Below are 22,742 nucleotides of genomic sequence, written 5' to 3' on the forward strand. Positions count from 1 at the left end.
GGGATCTATGGGTCACGGGGGTCTATGGGGGGTCCATGGGGCGCCCCCCCCCCAGAGCCCGGGCTGTTTTGGGTCCGTCCGTGGGTCAGGGGCGGGGCTCGGGCCCGGGGGGCGGCACCCACCGGTACGTGCCCTCGTACAGGAACCCCGCCCGCCGCAGCAGCGCGTCCGCCTCGGGGGGGCCACGGCTGGGGGGGGGGGGAAAGGGCGGGGTCAGGGGGGGACCGGGACCCCCAGAACCAAAGGGGACCCCCGGGAACCCCCGGGACCCAACGGGACCCCCGGGAACCCCCAGTACTCAATGGGACCCCCGGGAACCCCCAATACCCAATGGGACCCCCCCAATACCTAACAGGACCCCCCAGTACCCAACGGGACCCCCCCAGATCCTCAGTGAGACCCCCGGGACCCCAATACCTAACAGGACCCCCCAGAACCCAATGGGACCCCCGGGAACCCCCAGGACCCAATGGGACCCCCCAGTACGCAATGGGACCCCCGGGACCCAAAGGGGACCCCCAGAACCCAATGGGACCCCCCAATACCCAATGGAATCCCCAGAACCCAACGGGACCCCCGGGACCCCCCAAATCCCCAATGGGACCCCCCAATACCCAACAGGACCCCCCAGTACCCAACGGGACCCCCGGGAACCCCCAATACCCAACGGGACCCCCAGGATCCAATGGGACCCCCGGGAACCCTCAATACCCAATGGGACCCCCCAATACCCAACAGGACCCTCCAGATCCTCAGTGAGACCCCAGGGACCCCCAGTACCCAACGGGACCCCCAAATCCTCAGTGAGACCCCCAGGACCCCCCAGTACCCAACGGGACCCCTGGGAACCCCCAGTACTCAACGGGACCCCCGGGACCCAAAGGGGACCCCCCCCAGATCCTCAGTGAGACCCCCGGGACCCCCAGTACGCAACGGGACCCCCCAGTACCCAATGGAATCCCCAGAACCCAACGGGACCCCCGGGAACCCCCAAATACCCAATGGGACCCCCCAATACCTAACAGGACCCCCCAGAACCCAACAAGGACCCCCAATACCCAACGGGACTCCCCCAGATCCTCAGTGAGACCTCAGGGACCCCCAATACCTAACAGGACCCCCCAGAACCCAACGGGGACCCCCAATACCCAATGGGACCCCCCCCAAATCCTCAGTGGGACCCCCGGGACCCCCCAGTACCCAACGGGAACCCCAGTACCCAGCAGGACCTCCGGGACCCCCCAAATCCCCAATGGGACCCCCCAGTACCCAATGGGACCCCCAGAACCAAAGGGGACCCCCAATACCCAATGGGACCCCCCGAGACCCCCCAGTACCCAACAGGACCCCCGGGACCCCCCAGTACCCAACGGGAACCCCAAATACCCAGCAAGACCTCTGGGACCCCCCCAAATCCCCAATGGGACCCTCCAATAACTAATGGGACCCCCCAGTACCCAATGGGACCCCCCCAATCCTCAGTGACATCCCCAGGACCCCCAGTACCCAACGGGAACCCCAAATCCTCAGTGAGACCCCCGGGAACCCAATACCTAACAGGACCCCCTGGAACCCAACGGGGACCCCCAATACCCAATGGGACCCCCAGAACCCAAAGGGGACCCCCGGGACCCCCCAGTACCCAATGGGAACCCCAAATACCCAGCAAGACCTCTGGGACCCCCCAATACCCAACGGGACCCCCCCAAATCCTCAGTGAGACCCCCGGGACCCCCAATACCTAACAGGACCCCCAGTACCCAATGGGACCCCCAGAACCCAAAGGGGACCCTCAATACCCAACGGGACCCCCAGTACCCAACGGGAACCCCAAATACCCAGCAGGACCTCTGGGACCCCCCCAAATCCCCAATGGGACCTCCGGGAACCCCCAGTACCCAATGGGACCCCCCCAGATCCCCCAAATCCCCAGTGGGACCCCCCCAGTACCCAACGGGACCCCCGGGAACCCAACAGGAACGCCAAATCCTCAGTGAGACCCCCGGGAACCCCCCCCAAATCCCCAACGGGACCCCCCAGTATGCAATGGGACCCCCGGGAACCCCCAGTACCCAATGGGACCCCCAATACCCAACGGGACCCCCCAGTACCCAATGGGACCCCCGGGAACCCCCGGGACCCAATGGGACCCCCAGAACCCCCGAGTACCCAACGGGACCCCCAGAATCCAACGGGATCCCCCAATACCCAATGGAATCCCCAGAACCCAACGGGACCCCCGGGACCCCCCAAATCCCCAATGGAACCCCCCAATACCTAACGGGACCCCCCAGTACCCAATGGGACCCCCCCAATCCTCAGTGACATCCCCAGGACCCCCAGTACCCCACGGGAACCCCCAAATCCTCAATGAGACCCCCGGGACCCCCCCCCCCCCCAATCCCCAACAGGACCCCCCAAATCCCCAATGGAACCCCCCAAATCCCCAGTGGGACCCCCCAATACCCAACGGGACCCCCCCAGATCTTCAGTGAGACCCCCGGGACCCCCAGTACCCAACGGGAACCCCCAAATTCTCAGTGAGACCCCCGGGACCCCCCAGTATCCAACGGGAACCCCAAATCCCCAATGGGACCCCCCAATACCTAACGGGACCCCCAGAACCCAGCGGGACCCCCGGGACCCCCCCAATACCCAACGGGACCCCCCCCAGATCTTCAGTGAGACCCCCGGGACCCCCCAGTACCGAACGGGACCCCCAAATCCCCAACGGGACCCCCAGGACCCCCCAGAACCCAACGGGATCCCCCAAATCCCCAATGGCACCCCCCAATACCTAACGGGAACCCCCCAGATCCTCAGTGAGACCCCCAACAGGACCCCCAGCATCAGCCCCCCCCCCCAGGTGCCCCCCAGGTGCCCCCCAGGTGCCCCCCAGACCCACCCAAGCCCCCCCGGTGCCCGGTGCCGGTGCCCCCCGGTGCCCCCCAGAGCCCCCCCGGTGCCCCCCAAAGCCCCCCCGGTGCTCCCCAGGCCCCCCAAAGCCCCCCCGGTGCCCGGTGCCCCCCGTTGCCCCCCGGTGCCCGGTGCCCCCCCGGTGCCCGGTGCCGGTGCCGCACCTGCCGTATCGGTACGGGAGGGGGCGCTCGCGGCGCTGCTCGATCTGGTGCAGGAGGGGGGTGAAGATGCGCCAGGCCTCGCGCAGCTCGTCACTGGGGGGGGGGGACAGTGACACAAAATGACACAAAACTGACACAAAACTGACCAGGGACCCCCCAAAACTGACCCAAACTGAGCCAAATTGAGCCAAACTGACCCAAAACCGACCCAAACTGAGCCAAACTGAGCCAAAAGTGACACAGACTGAGCCAAAACTGAGCCAAAACCGACCCAAAAGTGACACAAACCGACCCAAAACTGACCCGGGACACCCCAGAACCGACCCAGACTGACCCAAACTGACCCAAAACTGACCCAAAAGTGACACAAAATGACACAAACTGAGCCAAAAGTGACACAAAACCGACACAAACTAACCAAAAACTGACCCAAAACTGACCCGGGACACCCCAAAACCGACCCAAAATTGACCCAAACTGACCCAAAACTGACCCGGGACACCCTAAAACTGACCCAAAACTGACCAGAGACCCCCCAAAACTGACCCAAAACTCATCGAGGGACCCCAAAACTGACCCAAAATGACCCAAAGTGACCCAAACTGACCCAAACTGACCCAAACTGAGCCAAAACTGAGCCAAAACTGACCCAAAAGTGACACAAACTGACCCAAACTGACCCAAAACCGACCCAAACTGAGCCAAACCGACCCAAACTGACCCAAACCGACCCAAACCGACCCAAACTGACCCAAACTGACCCAAACCGACCCAAACCGACCCAAACCGACCCAAACTGACCCAAACTGACCCAAACTGACCCAAACTGACCCAAACTGACCCAAACTGACCCAAACCGACCCAAACTGACCCAAACTGACCCAAACTGACCCAAACCGACCCAAACTGACCCAAACTGACCCAAACTGACCCAAACTGACCCAAACTGACCCAAACTGACCCAAACCGACCCAAACCGACCCAAACTGACCCAAAGTGACCCAAACTGACCCAAACTGACCCAAACTGACCCAAACTGACCCAAACCGACCCAAACTGACCCAAACTGACCCAAACTGACCCAAACTGACCCAAACTGACCCAAACTGACACAAACTGACCCAAACTGAGCCAAACTGACCTAAACTGACCCAAACTGAGCCAAAATAACCCAAAACTGACCCAAAACTGACCGGGACCCCCCAAAACTGACCCAAACTGACCCAAACCGACCCAAACCGACCCAAAACTGACCCAAACTGACCCAAACCGACCCAAACTGACCCAAACTGAGCCAAACTGAGCCAAACTGAGCCAAAACTGACCCAAAACTGACCCAAACTGACCCAAACTGAGCCAAACTGACCCAAACTGAGCCAAACTGACCCAAACTGAGCCAAACTGAGCCAAACTGAGCCAAAACTGAGCCAAAAGTGACACAAAACCGACCCAAACTGACCCAAACTGACCCAAAGTGACCCAAACTGACACAAACTGACCCAAAACTGACCCAAACTGACCCAAACTGACCCAAACTGAGCCAAAACTGACCCAAACTGACCCAAACTGACCCAAAACTGACCCAAAACTGACCCAAACTGACCCAAACTGAGCCAAACTGACCCAAAACTGACCCAAACTGACCCAAAACTGACCCAAACCGACCCAAACTGACCCAAACCGACCCAAACTGACCCAAACTGACCCAAACTGACCCAAACTGAGCCAAACTGACTCAAACTGACCCAAACTGACCCAAACTGAGCCAAACTGACCCAAAACTGACCCAAACTGACCCAAACTGACCCAAAACTGACCCAAACTGACCCAAACTGACCCAAACTGACCCAAACTGACCCAAAAGTGACACAAAATGACCCAAACTGACCCAAACTGACTCAAACTGAGCCAAACTGAGCCAAACTGACCCAAACTGACCCAAACCGACCCAAAACTGACCCAAACTGACCCAAAACTGACCCAAACTGACCCAAACTGAGCCAAACTGACCCAAACTGACCCAAACTGACCCAAACTGACCCAAACCGACCCAAAACTGACCCAAACTGACCCAAACTGACCCAAAACTGACCCAAACTGACCCAAACTGACCCAAAACTGACCCAAACTGACCCAAACTGACCCAAAGTGACCCAAAGTGACCCAAACTGACCCAAACTGACCCAAACTGACCCAAACTGACCCAAACTGACCCAAACTGACCCAAAACTGACCCAAACTGACACAAACTGACCCAAACTGAGCCAAACTGAGCCAAACTGACACAAAACTGACCCAAACTGAGCCAAACTGACCCAAAACTGACACAAACTGACCCAAACCGACCCAAACTGACCCAAACTGACCCAAAATGACCCAAACTGAGCCAAACTGACACAAAACTGACCCAAACTGAGCCAAACTGACCCAAAACTGACACAAACTGACCCAAAACTGACCCAAACTGACCCAAAACTGATCCAAACTGACCCAAACTGACCCAAAACTGACCCAAAACTGACCCAAACTGACCCAAAACTGACCCAAACTGACCCAAACTGAGCCAAACTGACCCAAACTGACCCAAAACTGACCCAAACTGACACAAACTGACCCAAACTGACCCAAACTGACCCAAAACTGACCCAAACTGACCCAAACTGACCCAAACTGACCCAAAACCGACCCAAAACTGACACAAACTGACCCAAAACTGACCCAAACTGACCCAAACTGACCCAAACTGACCCAAAACTGACCCAAACTGACCCAAACTGACCCAAAACTGACCCAAACTGACCCAAAACTGAGCCAAAACTGACACAAAAGTGACACAAACTGACCCAAACTGACACAAACTGAGCCAAAACTGACCCAAACTGACCCAAACTGACCCAAACTGACCCAAACTGACCCAAACTGACCCAAACTGACCCAAACTGACCCAAACTGACCCAAAACTGACCCAAAACTGACCCAAAACTGAGCCAAACTGACCCAAACTGACCCAAACTGACCCAAAACTGAGCCAAACTGATCCAAAAGTGACACAAACTGACCCAAACCGACCCAAACTGAGCCAAACTGAGCCAAACTGACCCAAACTGACCCAAAACTGACCAGGGACCCCCCAAAACTGACCCAAAACTGACCCAAACTGAGCCAAAACCGACACAAACTGAGCCAAACTGAGCCAAACTGAGCCAAACTGACCCAAACTGACCCAAACTGACCCAAAACTGACCCAAACTGACCCAAAACTGACCCAAAACTGACCCAAACTGACCCAAACTGACCCAAACTGACCCAGACTGACCCAAACTGACCCAAACTGACCCAAACTGACCCAAACTGAGCCAAACTGACCCAAACTGACCCAAAACTGACCCAAAATTGACCCAAACTGACCCAAAACTGACTCAAAACTGACCCAAACTGAGCCAAACTGACCCAAACTGAGCCAAACTGACCCAAAATAACCCAAACCGACCCAAACTGAGCCAAAACTGACCCAAAACTGAGCCAGGGACCCCAAAACCGACCCAAAACTGACACAAACCGACCCAAACTGACCCAAACCGACCCAAACCGACCCAAACCGACCCAAAACTGACCCAAACTGACCCAAACTGACCCAAAACTGACCCAAACTGCCCCAAACTGACCCAAACTGAGCCAAACTGCCCCAAACTGACCCAAACTGAGCCAAACTGACCCAAACTGACCCAAACTGACCCAAACTGACCCAAAACTGACCCAAACTGACCCAAAACTGACCCAAACTGACCCAAACTGACCCAAACTGACCCAAAACTGACACAAACTGACCCAAACTGACCCAAACCGACCCAAACTGACCCAAACTGACCCAAAACTGACCCAAACTGACCCAAACTGACCCAAACTGACCCAAACTCACCCAAAACCGACCCAAAACCAACCAGGGACCCCCAAAACTGACCCAAAACTGATCGAGGGACCCCAAAACTGACCCGGGACACCCCAAAACTGACCCAAAACTGAGCCAAGGACCCCCCAAAACCGACCCAAACCGACCCAAACTGACCCAAACTGACCCAAAACCGACCCAAAACTGACCCAAAACCAACCAGGGACCCCAAACCTGACCCGGGGCACCCCAGAAGTGCCCCAGACCCCCCCTGGGCTCCCCTGGACCCTCCCCAGGTCCCCAGCCCGGCCCCACCTGAGCCCTCAAACTCACCTGGACCCTCCCCCAACCCCCTCCCCCGGTACCCCCCGGTACCCCCGCCCCGCGGCACCGCCCCCCCAACTGCTGCCACCTTCTGCCCAAAGGGGCCTCACCTGTGCCACCCGTGTCCCACCTGTCCCTGTGTCCCACCTGTCCCCACCCATGTCCCACCTGTCCCATCTCACCTGTCCCTGTGTCCCACCTGTCCCCGTGTCCCACCTGTCCCCAGGTGTCTCCTGTCCCTGTGTCCCACCTGTGTCCTTCCTGCCTCAAGTCCCACCTGTCCCTGTGTCCCACCTGTCCCATCTCACCTGTCCCCTCCATGTCTCACCTGTCCCATCCCACCTGTCCCTGTGTCCCACCTGTCCCCAGGTGTCTCCTGTCCCCACCATGTCCCACCCGTCCCTGTGTCCCACCTGTCCCATCCCACCTGTCCCCAGGTGTCTCCTGTCCCCGTGTCCCACCTGTCCCATCTCACCTGTCCCCTCCATGTCCCACCTGTCCCCATGTCCCACCTGTCCCATCTCACCTGTCCCACCCGTGTCCCTGTGTCCCACCTGTCCCCGTGTCCCACCTGTCCCCGTGTCCCACCTGTCCCCAGGTGTCTCCTGTTCCTGTGTCCCACCTGTCCCATCCCACCTGTCCCCGTGTCCCACCTGTCCCTGCCATGTCCCCCCTGTCCCCAGGTGTCACCTGTCCCCACTGTGCTCCCCCCATCCCCAGGTGTCACCTGTCCCCTCTCCCCATGTCCCACCTGTCCCCTCTCACCTGTCCCCAGGTGTCACCTGTCCCCGTGTCCCACCTGTCCCCATGTCACCTGTCTCCAGGTGTCCCCAGGTGTCCCCAGGTGTCTCCAGGTGTCACCTGTCCCCATGTCCCACCTGTCCTTCTGTCTCCCCTGCCTCCAGATTCCACCTGTCCCCAGGTGTCACCTATCCCTTTGTCACCTATCCTCATGTCCCCCCCATCCCCATCTGTCCCCCCTGCCCTTACCATGTCCCCCCCCCAGGTGTCACCTGTCCCTCTCACCTGTCCTCATGTCCAACCTGTCCCCTCTCACCTGTCCCAGGTGTGTCCCCAGGTGTCCCCATGTCCCCCCAGGTGTCCCCATGTCCCCCCATGTCCCCCCAGGTGTCCCTGTCCCCTCTCACCTGTCACCTGTCCCAAGTGTCCCCATGTCCCCCCAGGTGTCCCCATGTCCCCCCAGGTGTCCCCATGTCCCCCTGTGTCCCCCCAGGTGTCCCTGTCCCTCTCACCTGTCCCCTATCCCATCCCCATGTCTCACCTGTCCCCTGTCCCCCCATGTCCCCCCATGTCCCCCAGGTGTCCCCATGTCCCCCCATGTCCCCCCATGTCCCCCCATGTCCCCATGTCCCCCCAGGTGTCCCCATGTCCCCCCATGTCCCCCCATGTCCCCCCATGTCCCCATGTCCCCCAGGTGTCCCCAGGTCCCCCCATGTCCCCCCATGTCCCCCAGGTGTCCCCCCATGTCCCCATGTCCCCCTGTCCCCTCACCTGCGCACGAAGTGCATTTGGTTCCCGCAGATCACGTCCAGCAGCAGCCGCTCGTAGGCGTCCGGCAGCTTCACGTCCTGGGGGCACCCCGGGGGTCAGGGGGGGCACCAGTTTGGGGGGACACTCGGGATTTGGGGGGGCCCAGGTGGGATTTGGGGTGCCCAGGTGGGATTTGGGGTGCCCAAGTAAATTTTGGGGTGCCCAGGTGGGATTTGGGGTGCCCAAGTAAATTTTGGGGTGCCCAGGTGGGATTTGGAGTGCCCAGGTGGTTTTGGGAACCTCCCCAGGTGGGATTTGGGGTGCCCAGGTGGGATTTGGGGTGCCCAGGTAAATTTTGGGGGTGCTCAGGTGGGATTAGACAGGAGGGGCAGGTGGGATTTGGGGTCCCAGAGGGGTTTGGGGGTGCCCAGGTGGGTTTTGGGATCCCAGGTGGGATTTGGGGATCCAGGTGGGTTTTGGGGTGCCCAGGTAAATTTTGGGGGTGCCCAGGTGGGATTTGGGGACTCAGGTGGGATTTGGGGGAGGCCAAATCCCCCAGGTGAATTTTGGGGTGCCCAGGTGGGATTTGGGGATGATCCATTCTCATGTTTCCACCCCCGTTTTTGTGTCCCCATCCCCATTCCTGTGCCCCAAACCCCATTCCTGTGTCCCCAAACTCCATTTTTGTGTCCCCAAACCCCACTTTTGTGTTTCTGTGCCCCATCTCTGTATCCTCGAATCCCATCCCCGTGTCCCCAAACCCCATTTTTGGGTCTCAATGACCCATTTTTGTATCCCCATCCCCATGTCCCCTGCCCTTTCTGTGTCCCCAAACCCCATTTTTCTGTCCCCAAGCCCCATTCCTGTGTCCCCAAATGCCATTTTTGTGTCCCCAAACCCCATTGTTGTGTCCCCAAACCCCATTTTTGTGTCCCCATCCCCATTCCTGTGTCCTCAAACCCCACTTTTATGTCCCCAAACCCCATTCCTGTGTCCCAAACCCCATTTTTGTGTCCCCAAACCCCATTCCTGTGTCCCCAAACCCCGTTTTTGTGTCCCCAAACCCCATTGTTGTGTCTCAGTGGTCCATCCCCATGTCCCCATACCTGTTTCTCTGTCCCCAAATCCCATTTCTGTGTCTCTGATGCCCCATCTCTGTATCCTCGAATCCCATCCCCGTGTCCCCAAACCCCACTTTTGTGTCCCCAAACCCCATTTTTGTGTCCCCAAACCCCATTCCTGTGTCCCCAAATCCCATTTTTGTGTCCCCAAACCCCATTCCTGTGTCCCCAAACCCCATTTTTGTGTCCCCAAACCCCATTCCTGTGCCCCAAATCCCATTCCTGTGTCCCCAAACCCCATTTTTGGGTCTCAATGCCCCATTTTTGGGTCCCCATCCCCATTCCTGTGTCCCCAAACCCCATTTTTGTGTCCCACGCCCCCGTGCCCTGTCCTTTCTGGGTATCCATCCCCATTTTTCTGTCCCCAAACCCCATTCCTGTGTCCCAAACCCCATTTTTGTGTCCCCATCCCCATTGTTGTGTCCCCAAACCCCATTGTTGTGTCCCCAGACCCCATTCCTATGTCCCCAAACCCCATTCCTGTGTCCCCAAACCCCACTTTTGTGTCCCCAGACCCCATTCCTGTGTCCCCAAACCCCATTCCTGTGTCCCCAAACCCCATTCCTGTGTCCCCAAACCCCATTCCTGTGTCCCCAAACCCCATTTTTGTGTCTCCAAACCCCATTTTTGTGTCCCCATCCCCATTGTTGTGTCCCCAAACCCCATTCCTGTGTCCCCAAACCCCATTCCTGTGCCCCAAATCCCATTCCCGTGTCCCCAAATTCCATTTTTGAGTCTCAATGCCCCATTTCTGTGTCCCCATCCCCATTGTTGTGTCCCCAAACCCCATTTTTGTGTCCCCAAATCCCATTCCTGTGTCCCCAAACCCCATTTTTGTGTCCCCAAACCCCACTTTTGTGTCCCAAACCCCATTCCTGTGTCCCCAAACCCCATTTTTGTGTCCCACGCCCCCGTGCCCTGCCCTTTCCAGGTACCCATCCCCATTTTTGTGTCCCCAAACCCCATTCCTGTGTCCCCAAACCCCATTGTTGTGTCCCCAAACCCCATTTTTGTGTCCCAAACCCCATTTCTGTGCCCCCACACCCCATTCCCGGCCCTTTGTGGGCACCTTGTAGCGGCTGCCGTAGGTGAGGTCGAGCTCGGACTCCTCGGGCCGCAGGAACATGCCGGGTTTCTTGGTGTTGAGCTTGGCGTACACGGCCTCGCGCGGCTGCACCCGCACCACCAGCTCGTTGCGCTTGCACTGCCGGGCAAAGATGTCCCCGGGCACCTCCCGGAACTGCAGCCGCACCTCGGCCTTGCGCTCGTTCAGCGCCTTCCCGCAGCGCAGCACAAATGGCACACCTGCAGCATTGGCATCATTGGCATTGTCATCATTGTCATTGTCATCATTGTCATTGTCACCAACATCCCCATCCCAGCGCCTTCCCGCAGCGCAGCACGAACGGCACACCTGCAGCATTGTCATCATTGTCACTGTCATCAATGTCATCATTGGCATTGTCATCATTGTCATCATTGTCATCATTGGCATTGTCATCCTTGTCATTGTCATTGTCATCATTGTCACCAACATCACCATCCCAGCGCCTTCCCGCAGTGCAGCACGAACGGCACACCTGGGACAGTGGCATTATCATTGGCATTGGCATTGTCATTGTCATTGTCATCATTGTCATTGTCATTGTCATCATTGTAATCGTTGGTCATTGTCATCATTGTGATCAACATCCCCATCCCAGCGCCTTCCCGCAGCGCAGCACAAACGGCACACCTGCAGCATTGGCATTGGCATCGTTGTCATTGTCATTGTCATTGTCATCATTGTCATTGTCATCAACATCCATCAACATCATTGTCATTGTCATCATTGTCATTGTCATCGTTGCCACTGTCATCATTGTTACCACTATCATTTTCATCATTGTCATCATTGTCATCATTGTCATTGTCATCGCTGTCATTGTCATCATTGTCATTGACATCATTGTCATTGTCATCATCGTCATTGTCATCATCGTCATTGTCATTGACATCATTGTCATTGTCATCGTTGCCACTGTCATCATTGTTACCACTGTCATTTTCATCATTGTCATCATTGTCATCATTGTCATTGTCATCGCTGTCATTGTCATCATTGTCATTGACATCATTGTCATTGACATCATTGTCATTGTCATCATCGTCATTGTCATTGACATCATTGTCATTGACATCATTGTCATTGTCATCATTGCCATCGTTGTCATTGTCATCATTGTCATTGTCATTGTCATCATTGCCATCATTGTCATTGTCATCATTGACATTGCCATCATTGTCATCGTCATCATTGTCATTGACATCATTGTCATTGTTATCACTGTCATTGTCATCATTGTCATTGTTATCACTGTCATTGTTGTCATTGTCATTGTCACCATTGTCATCAACATCCCCAGCCTGGCGCCTTCCCGCAGCGCAGCACGAACGGCACACCTGGGGACATCACCATTGTCAATGTCATCATTGTCATTGTCATCATTGTCATTGTCATCATTGTCATCATTGTCATTGTCATCATTGTCATTGTCATTGTCATTGTCATCATTGTCATCATTGGCATTGTCATCAACATCCCCATCCCAGCGCCTTCCCGCAGCGCAGCATGAACAGGACACCGGGGGACAGCAGCATTGGCATTGTCATCATTGTCATTGACGTCATCATTGCCACCAACACCCATCAATATCATCACCATCCATCACCAGTCCAGCAATGCAGCACAAACGGCACACCTGAGGACATCATCATTGTCATCATCACAATGTCCATCACCATCATCAACGTCGCCATCCACATCAACATCATCATCGTCATTGTCATCATCAACATCCATCACCATCATCACCATCCATCAACATCATCAACATCCATCACCATCATCAACATCCATCAACATCATCAACATCCATCAACATCCATCCGCATCCCAGCGCCTTCCTGCAGCGCAGCACGAATGGGACACCTGGGGACAGCATTGTCATTGTCATCAACGTCCATCACCATCATCAACGTCACCATCCACATCAACATCATTATTGCCATTGTCATCGTCAACATCCATCACCATCATCACCATCCATCCCTATCTCAGCACCTTCCCACAGTGCAGCACAAACAGCACACCTGGGGACATCATCATTGTCATCATCGCAATGTCCATCACCATCATCAACATCACCATCCACATCAACATCATCATCGTCATTGTCATCAACATCCATCACCATCCATCCCCATCCATCCCCATCCCAGCGCCTTCCTGCAGCACAGCACGAATGGGACACCTGGGGACGTCATCATTGTCATCATCGCAATGTCCATCACCATCATCAACGTCACCATCCACATCAACATCATCATCGTCATTGTCATCAATGTCCATCACCATCATCAACATGAACATCCCAGCGCCTTCCTGTAGGGCAGCACGAACGGCACGCTTGGGACAGTGCCATCATTGGCATCGTCATCACTGTCATTGTCATCACTGTCACCATTGTCACTGTCATCACTGTCACTGTCATCACCATCCATCACCACCCCAGCAACTTCCCGCAGCGCAGCCCGCACAGGACACCTGGGGACAGCAGTGTTGGCATCGTCATTGTCATTGTCATTGTCATCATTGTCACTGTCATCAGTGTCACTGTCATCATTGTCACTGTCATCATTGTCCATCACCATCATCAACACCACCACCCCAGCGCCTTCCCGCAGTGCAGCACGAACGGCACGCCTGGGACATCATCATTGTCATTGTCATCATTGTCATCGTTGTCATCATTGTCATCACTGTCATCATTGTCATCATTGTCATTGCCATCAATGTCATCATTGTCATCATTGCTATTGTCATCATTGTCATTGTCATCAACATCCATCAACATCGTTGTCATTGTCATCGTTGTCATCGCCATCATTGTCATTGCCATCAACATCCATCAACGTCACCACCCCAGTGCGTTCCTGCAGTGCAGCACGAACGGCACGCCTGGGGACAGCATCATTGTCATTGTCATTGTCATCGATCAACATCCATCAACACCATCAACATCCCCATGCACATCAACATCATCATCATTGGCATTGTCATCAACGTCCATCACCATCATCAACGTCCCAGCACCTCCCACAGTGCAGCACGAACGGCACGCCTGGGACAGCAGCGTCATTGTCATTGTCACCGTTGGCATTGTCATCGACATCATCAAAAACACCGTCCACACCATCATCATCGTCATCATTGGCATTGTCACCAACATCCATCAACAGCACCATCCACACCATCATCACCGTCACCATTGGCATTGTCACTGTTGGCATTGTCACCAACATCCATCAACATCACCATCCACACCATCATCATCGTCACCACTGGCATTGTCACCAACATCCATCAACACCACCAACATCACCATCCACACCATCATCATCGTCACCATTGTCATTGTCACCAACATCCATCAACATCACCATCCACACCATCATCGTCACCATTGTCATTGTCACCAACATCCATCAACATCACCATCCACACCATCATCACCGTCACCACTGGCATTGTCACCAACATCCATCAACATCACCATCCACACCATCATCATCGTCACCAACATCCATCAACACCATCAACATCACCATCCACACCATCATCACCGTCACCACTGGCATTGTCACCAACATCCATCAACACCACCAACATCCCCATCCCAGCGCCTTCCTGCAGTGCAGCACCAACGGGACACCTGGGGACATCATCATTGGCATTGGCATTGTCACCGTTGTCATCATTGGCGCTGTCATAGTTGACATCATCATCATCATCAACATCATCACTGTCATTGTCATCACCAACATCGCCATCACCAACACCCATCATCATCACCATCACTGGCACCGTCATCAATGACGTCATCATCATCGTCATCAACATCATCACTGTCATTGTCATCACCAACAGCCATCACCAACACCCATCAGCATCACCATCACTGGCACCGTCATCATTGACATCATCATCATCAACATCATCACTGTCATTGTCATCACCAACATCGCCATCACCAACACCCATCAACATCACCATCACTGGCACCGTCATCAATGACGTCATCATCACCATCATCATTGTCATTGTCATCACCAACATCGCCATCACCAACACCGGCACCATCATCACTGACATCATCATCATCATCAACATCATCACTGTCATTGTCATTGTCATCACCAACATCGCCATCACCAACACCCATCAGCATCACCATCATTGGCACCGTCATCATTGACATCATCATCACCATCATCAACATCATCACTGTCATTGCCATCACCAACAACACCATCACCAACACCCATCATCATCACCATCACTGGCACCGTCATCAATGACGTCATCATCATCATCATCATCATCATCACTGTCATTGTCATCACCAGCATCGCCATCACCAACAGCCATCAACATCACCATCACTGGTACTGTCATCACTGACATCATCATCATCAACATCATCACTGTCATTGTCATCACCAACACCGCCATCACCAACACCCATCAGCAACACCATCATTGGCACTGTCATCATTGATGTCATCATCATCATCATCATCATCACTGTCATTGTCATCACCAACACCCATCATCATCACCATCACTGGCACCGTCATCATTGACGTCATCATCATCATCATCATCATCACTGTCATTGTCATCACCAACACCGCCATCACCAACACCCATCCGCATCACCATCACTGGCACCGTCATCATTGACATCATCATCATCAACGTCCATCAACGTCATTGCCACCGCTGTCATCACTGTCATTGTCACCACTGCTGTGGCCATCATCACCGTTAACATCAACACGGCCTCTATCACCATCATCATCATCATCATCATCATCACCATCATCATCCCCCACCACTGCAGCCACACCTTGGCCTTGTTCAGAGCATTCCCTCAGCACAGGACAGAGGGGACACCTGGGGACAGCGCCATCGTCATCATCATCACCCATCGACATCATAATGGTCATCATCATCATCATCATCATCGTCGTCGTCGTCATCAAATGCAACAATATTGTCATCGCTGCCATCATCAGCATTGTCTCTGTGGCCACCATCATCATCATCACCATCATCAGCGCTGTCTCCTGGCCACCACCATCATCATCACCATCATCAGCATTGTCTCTGTGGCCACCATCATCATCATCACCATCATCAGCGCTGTCTCCTGGCCACCACCATCAACAGCACCATCTCCATGACCACCAGCAGCAGCACCATCTCCATGGACCCCATCATCATCACCCTCTCCTACCCATCATCAGCATCACCACCATCATCATCACCATCTCCATGACCAACACCATCATCACCACCATCAACAGCACCATCTCCATGACCACCAGCATGAACAGCAGCAGTATCTCCATGGCCACCATCATCAGCACCATCTTCACGACCACCACCATCATCATCACCAGCACCATCTCCTAGCCACCATCATCATCACCACCATCAACAGCACCATCTCCATGACCACCAGCATGAACAGCAGCAGTATCTCCATGGCCACCATCATCAGCACCATCTTCACAACCACCATCACCATCATCATCACCAGCACCATCATCATCATCACCATCAACTGCACCATCTCCATGGCCACCAGCATGAACAGCAGCAGTATCTCCATGGCCACCATCATCAGCACCATCTTCACAACCACCATCACCATCATCATCATCACCAGCACCATCTCCTGTCCACCATCATCATCATCACCATCATCAACAGCACCATCTCCTGGCCACCATCACCATCAACAGCACCATCTCCTGGCCATCATCACCATCATCATTACACCATCTTCTGGCCATCATCATCATCACCATCATCAACGCCATCTCCTGGCCACCATCATCATCACCATCAACTGCACCACCTCCTGGCCACCAGCACGAGCAGCACCATCATCAGCACCATCTCCTGGCCACCATCATCATCACCATCATCAGCAGCACCATCTCTTGCCCACCACCATCATCATCAGCACCATCTCCTGGCCATCATCACCATCATCATCAGCACCATCTCCTGGCCATCATCACCATCATCATTACACCATCTTCTGGCCATCATCATCACCATCATCATCACCACCGTCTCCTGGCCATCATCATCATCATCACCATCAACTGCACCACCTCCTGGCCACCATCACCATCAACAGCACCATCTCCTGGCCATCATCACCACCATCATTACACCATCTTCTGGCCATCATCATCATCACCATCATCAACGCCATCTCCTGGCCACCATCATCATCACCATCAACTGCACCACCTCCTGGCCACCAGCATGAGCAGCACCATCATCAGCACCATCTCCTGGCCACCATCATCATATCATCATCATCATCACCACCTTCATCATCACCATCACCATCTCCACAACCACAATCATCAGCACCATCTCTTGCCCACCACCATCATCAGCAGCACCATCTCCTGGCCACCATCATCACCATCACCATCATCATCAGCACCATCTCTTGCCCACCACCGTCATCATCAGCACCATCTCTTGGCCACCATCATCATCACCATCATCAGCACCATCTCCTGGCCACCATCACCATCAACTGCACCATCTCCTGGCCACCAGCATGAGCAGCACCATCATCAACACCATCTCCTGGCCACCATCATCATATCATCACCAGCTTCATCATCACCATCTCCACAACCACAATCATCAGTACCATCTCTTGCCCACCACCATCATCATCAGCACCATCTCCTGGCCACCATCATCATCACCATCATCATCAGCACCATCTCTTGCCCACCACCGTCATCACCATCACCATCTCCTGGCCACCATCATCACCATCATCAGCACCATCTCCTGGCCACCATCATCATATCATCACCAGCTTCATCATCACCATCTCCACAACCACAATCATCAGTACCATCTCTTGCCCACCACCATCATCATCAGCACCATCTCCTGGCCACCATCATCATCACCATCATCAGCAGCACCATCTCCTGGCCACCATCATCATCATCAGCACCATCTCCTGGCCACCATCATCATATCATCATCAGCTTCATCATCACCATCTCCACAACCACAATCAGCAGCACCATCTCTTGCCCACCACCATCATCACCATCACCATCTCCTGGCCACCATCATCATCACCATCACCAGCACCATCTCCTGGCCATCATCATCATCATCACCATCATCAACACCATCTCCTGCACCATCTCCTGGCCACCAGCATGAGCAGCACCATCATCAACACCATCTCCTGCCATCATCATCACCACCATCAACAGCACCATCTCCTGGCCACCATCATCATCACCATCAACAGCACCATCTCCTGGCCACCATCATCATCACCATCACCATCACCAGCACCATCTCCTGGCCATCATCATCACCATCATCATCACCATCATCAACACCATCATCATATCATCACCAGCTTCACCATCACCAACTCCACAACCACAATCATCAGCACCATCTCCTGGCCACCATCATCATCATCACCATCATCAGCAGCACCATCTCTTGCCCACCACCATCATCACCAGCACCATCTCCTGGCCACCACCATCACCATCACCACCCTCATCCCCATCACACCACACGAGTCACCCCATGGCCCCATCTCGGCCGCGCCCTCACCATCCCAGCGCTCGTTGGCCACGCGCAGCACGGCGGTGGCGAAGGTGGGCGTGGTGGAGCCGGCGGGCACCGTGGGGTCGTCCAGGTAGCCCTTCTGTGCCTCGGGGGGGCCCTCGGGGTCGCCCACGTACTGGCCCAGCACCACGTCCTGCAGCTCCACCGGGCTGATGGACTTGAGCACCTTCACCTGGGGGACCATGAGGGACATGTGAGGGACACCTGGAGGTTCCAGTGATGCCACGCAGTGGGGACGTGTTTATGGGGGGCCACCATAAGAGCACGCAATGGCATGGGGGTGTGGGGATGTGGCCATTGGGGGATGTGGTTTTGGGGGCCACCATCAATGATGGGGTGATGGAACAAAGTTGGGGATGTGGCCACTGGGGGACGTGGTTTTGGGGGGCCACCATCAATGATGGGGTGATGGAACAAAGTTGGGGACGTGGTTTTGGGGGGCCACCATCAACGATGGGGTCATGGAACAAACGTGGGGACGTGGTTTTGGGGGGCCACCATCAATAATGGGGTGATGGAACAAAGTTGGGGACGTGGTTTTGGGGGGCCACCATCAATGATGGGGTGATGGAACAAAGTTGGGGATGTGGCCTTTGGGGGACGTGGTTTTGGGGGGCCACCATCGATAATGGGGTGATGGAACAAAGTTGGGGACGTGGTTTTGGGGGGCCACCATCAATGATGGGGTGATGGAACAAAGTTGGGGATGTGGCCATGGTGGATGTGGCTTTGAAGGGTCATCAACAAGAAGGTGCTGATAGGATGTGGTCCAGGACATGGCGTTGGGGTCCACCACTGATAACAGGATAACAGGACATGGTTGGGGACATGGTCAGTGAGAACAGGGCCTTGGGGGACGTGGCTTGAGGGGCCACCATCAATGATGGGAACAAAGTTGGGGATGTGGCCATTGGGGGATGTGGTTTTGGGGGGCCACCATCAATGATGGGATGATGGAACAAAGTTAGGGATGTGGTTTTGGGGGGCCACCATCAATGATGGGATGATGGAACAAAGTTGGGGATGTGGTTTTGGGGGGCCACCATCAATGATGGGGTGATGGAACAAAGTTGGGGACGTGGTTTTGGGGGCCACCATCAATGATGGGGTGATGGAACAAAGTTGGGGATGTGGTTTTGGGGGGCCACCATCAATGATGGGGTGATGGAACATAGTTGGGGATGTGGCCATGGTGGATGTGGCTTTGAAGGGTCATCAACAAGAAGGTGCTGATAGGATGTGGTCCAGGACATGGCGTTGGGGTCCACCACTGATAACAGGATGACAGAACACGGTTGGGGTCATGGTCAGTGAGAACAGGGCCATGGGGGACGTGGTTTTGGGGGGCCACCATCAATGATGGGAACAAAGTTGGGGATGTGGCCATTGGGGGATGTGGTTCTGGGGGGCCACCATCGATAACGGGGTGATGGAACAAAGTTGGGGACGTGGTTTTGGGGGCCACCATCAATGATGGGGTGATGGAACAAAGTTGGGGACGTGGTTTTGGGGGGCCACCATCAATGATGGGGTGATGGAACAAAGTTGGGGACGTGGTATTGGGGGGCCACCATCAATGATGGGATGATGGAACAAAGTTGGGGATGTGGTTTTGGGGGGCCACCATCAATAATGGAGTGACGGAACAAAGTTGGGGACGTGGTTTTGGGGGGCCACCATCAATGATGGGGTGATGGAACAAACGTGGGGATGTGGTTTTGGGGGGCCACCATCGATAATGGGGTGATGGAAAAAGTTGGGGACGTGGTTTTGGGGGGCCACCACCAATGATGGGAACAAAGTTGGGGATGTGGCCATTGGGGGATGTGGTTTTGGGGGGCCACCACCAATGATGGGGTGATGGAACAAAGTTGGGGACGTGGTTTTGGGAGCCACCATCAATAATGGGGTGATAGAACAAAGTTGGGGATGTGGTTTTGGGGGGGCCACCATCAATGACGGGGTCATGGAACAAACGTGGGGATGTGGTTTTGGGGGCCACCATCAATGATGGGGTGATGGAACAAAGTTGGGGACGTGGTTTTGGGGGGCCACCATCAATGATGGGGTGATGGAACAAAGTTGGGGACGTGGTTTTGGGGGGCCACCATCAATGATGGGGTGATGGAACATAGTTGGGGATGTGGCCATTGGGGGATGTGGTTTTGGGGGCCACCATCAATGATGGAGTGACAGAACAAAGTTTGGGACGTGGTTTTGGGGGTCACCATCAAGCACATGCTAACGGGACACGACTGGGATGGGGGGATGTGCCCTGGGGCCACCTGGGCATGGTCCCTGTGGCCATGACCATGATGTGACCATCGAGGACACAGAGCTCAGTGACCGGTGTGGTGTCAGGGGGTGACACCCTGGTGTCCCTGCCGTCCCCACCTTCTCGTCACGCACATCGTCGGGGTTGGTGGACGCCGGCTTCTCCATGGCCACGAGGCAGAGCAGCTGCAGAAGGTGGTTCTGCATCACGTCCCTGCGGGGAGCCGGCGCTGCCACGGGGTCGGGGGACACGGGGGGGACGCGGAGGGGACGCGGGGACGCCGGCGGGCGCCCGCCCTCACCGGATGATGCCGAAGTCGTCGAAGTAGCCGCCGCGGCCCTCGGTGCCGAAGGGCTCCTTGAAGGTCAGCACCACGCAGGCCACGTTGTCGCGGTTCCAGATGGGCCCGAAGATGCGGTTACCGAACCTGGGGTGGGCCAGGGCACGGTGAGGAGGGCTGTGCGTGTCCCTGTGTCCCCTCCAATGTCCCTGTGTCCCCTCCCGTGTCCCTGTGTCCCCTCCTGTGTCCCCTGTCCCCTCCAATGTCCCTGTGTCCCCTCCCTGTCCCCGTGTCCCCTCCTGTGTCCCCTCCCTGTCCCCGTGTCCCCTCCCATGTCCCTGTGTCCCCTGCCATGTCCCCGTGTCCCCTCCCTGTCCCCGTGTCCCCTGCCATGTCCCTGTGTCCCCTGCCATGTCCCTGTGTCCCCTCCCTGTCCCCGTGTCCCCTCCCGTGTCCCCTGTCCCCTCCTGTGTCCCCATGTCCCCTCCAATGTCCCTGTGTCCCCTCCTGTGTCCCCCTGTCCCCTCCCGTGTCCCCTGCCATGTCCCTGTGTCCCCTCCTGTGTCCCCATGTCCCCTCCCGTGTCCCCCTGTCCTCTCCCATGTCCCCTCCCTGTCCCCATGTCCCCTCCCTGTCCCCGTGTCCCCTCCTGTGTCCCCCTGTCCTCTCCCGTGTCCCCTCCCTGTCCCCGTGTCCCCTCCCGTGTCCCCTGCCATGTCCCCGTGTCCCCTCCTGTGTCCCTGTGTCCCCTGCCATGTCCCCGTGTCCCCTCCCATTTCCCCGTGTCCCCTGTTCCTGTGTCCCCTGTCCTCTCCCATGTCCCCATGCTCCCATGTTGCCTCTCATGTCCCCATGTCCCCTCCCGTGTCCCCTCCCGTGTCCCCGGTCCCCTCCCATGTCCCCCTGTCCTCTCCCGTGTCCCCTCCCTGTCCCCGTGTCCCCTCCACATTGGCCCCTGTGTCCCCTGCCATGTCCCTGTGTCCCCTGCCATGTCCCCTGTCTCCTCCCGTATCCCCATGTCACCTGTTCCCATGTCCCCTCCTGTGTTCCCATGTCCCCTTCCCATGTCCCTCTGTCCCCTTCCATGTCCTCCTTCCCCTCCTGTGTTCCCTGTCACCTCCCATATCCCCATGTCCCCTCCTGTGTCCCCACGTCCCTTCCCGTGTCCCCTGCCATGTCCCCGTGTCCCCTGTTCCCGTGTCCCCTCCTGTATCCCCGTGTCCCCTCCCGTGTTCCTGTGTCCCCTCCTGTGTCCCCCTGTCCCCTCCCTGTCCCCGTGTCCCCTGCCATGTCCCTGTGTCCCCTCCCGTGTCCCCGTGTCCCCTCCCGTGTCCCCCTGTCCTCTCCTGTGTCCCCTGCCATGTCCCTGTGTCCCCTCCCTGTCCCCGTGTCCCCTCCCGTGTCCCCATGTGCCCTCTTGTGTCCCTGTGTCCCCTCCCTGTCCCCCTGTCCTCTCCCGTGTCCCCGTGTCCCCTCCTGTGTCCCCTGTCCCCTCCCATGTCCCCATGCTCCTCTGTCACCTCTCATGTC

General features: G+C 55.8%; 1 protein-coding gene across 1 annotated transcript in view; it reads right to left on the reverse strand.

Moving 5' to 3' along the window:
* The window catches only part of G6PD (glucose-6-phosphate dehydrogenase), a 42,430-nt gene continuing 19,688 nt past the window's right edge, over positions 1-22,742 (reverse strand). Inside the window, exons 7-13 of the mRNA XM_074531122.1 lie at positions 21,234-21,359; positions 21,052-21,145; positions 18,643-18,829; positions 10,975-11,210; positions 8,806-8,882; positions 3,081-3,173; positions 1-188 (exon numbers count right to left, since the gene is read on the reverse strand). Coding sequence (XP_074387223.1) covers positions 86-188; positions 3,081-3,173; positions 8,806-8,882; positions 10,975-11,210; positions 18,643-18,829; positions 21,052-21,145; positions 21,234-21,359 — 916 coding nt within the window. The 3' untranslated portion in view covers positions 1-85. The remainder of the gene's footprint in view (positions 189-3,080; positions 3,174-8,805; positions 8,883-10,974; positions 11,211-18,642; positions 18,830-21,051; positions 21,146-21,233; positions 21,360-22,742) is intronic.

This window comes from Zonotrichia albicollis, chromosome 34 (assembly GCF_047830755.1).
Source record: "Zonotrichia albicollis isolate bZonAlb1 chromosome 34, bZonAlb1.hap1, whole genome shotgun sequence".
NCBI lineage: Eukaryota > Metazoa > Chordata > Aves > Passeriformes > Passerellidae > Zonotrichia > Zonotrichia albicollis.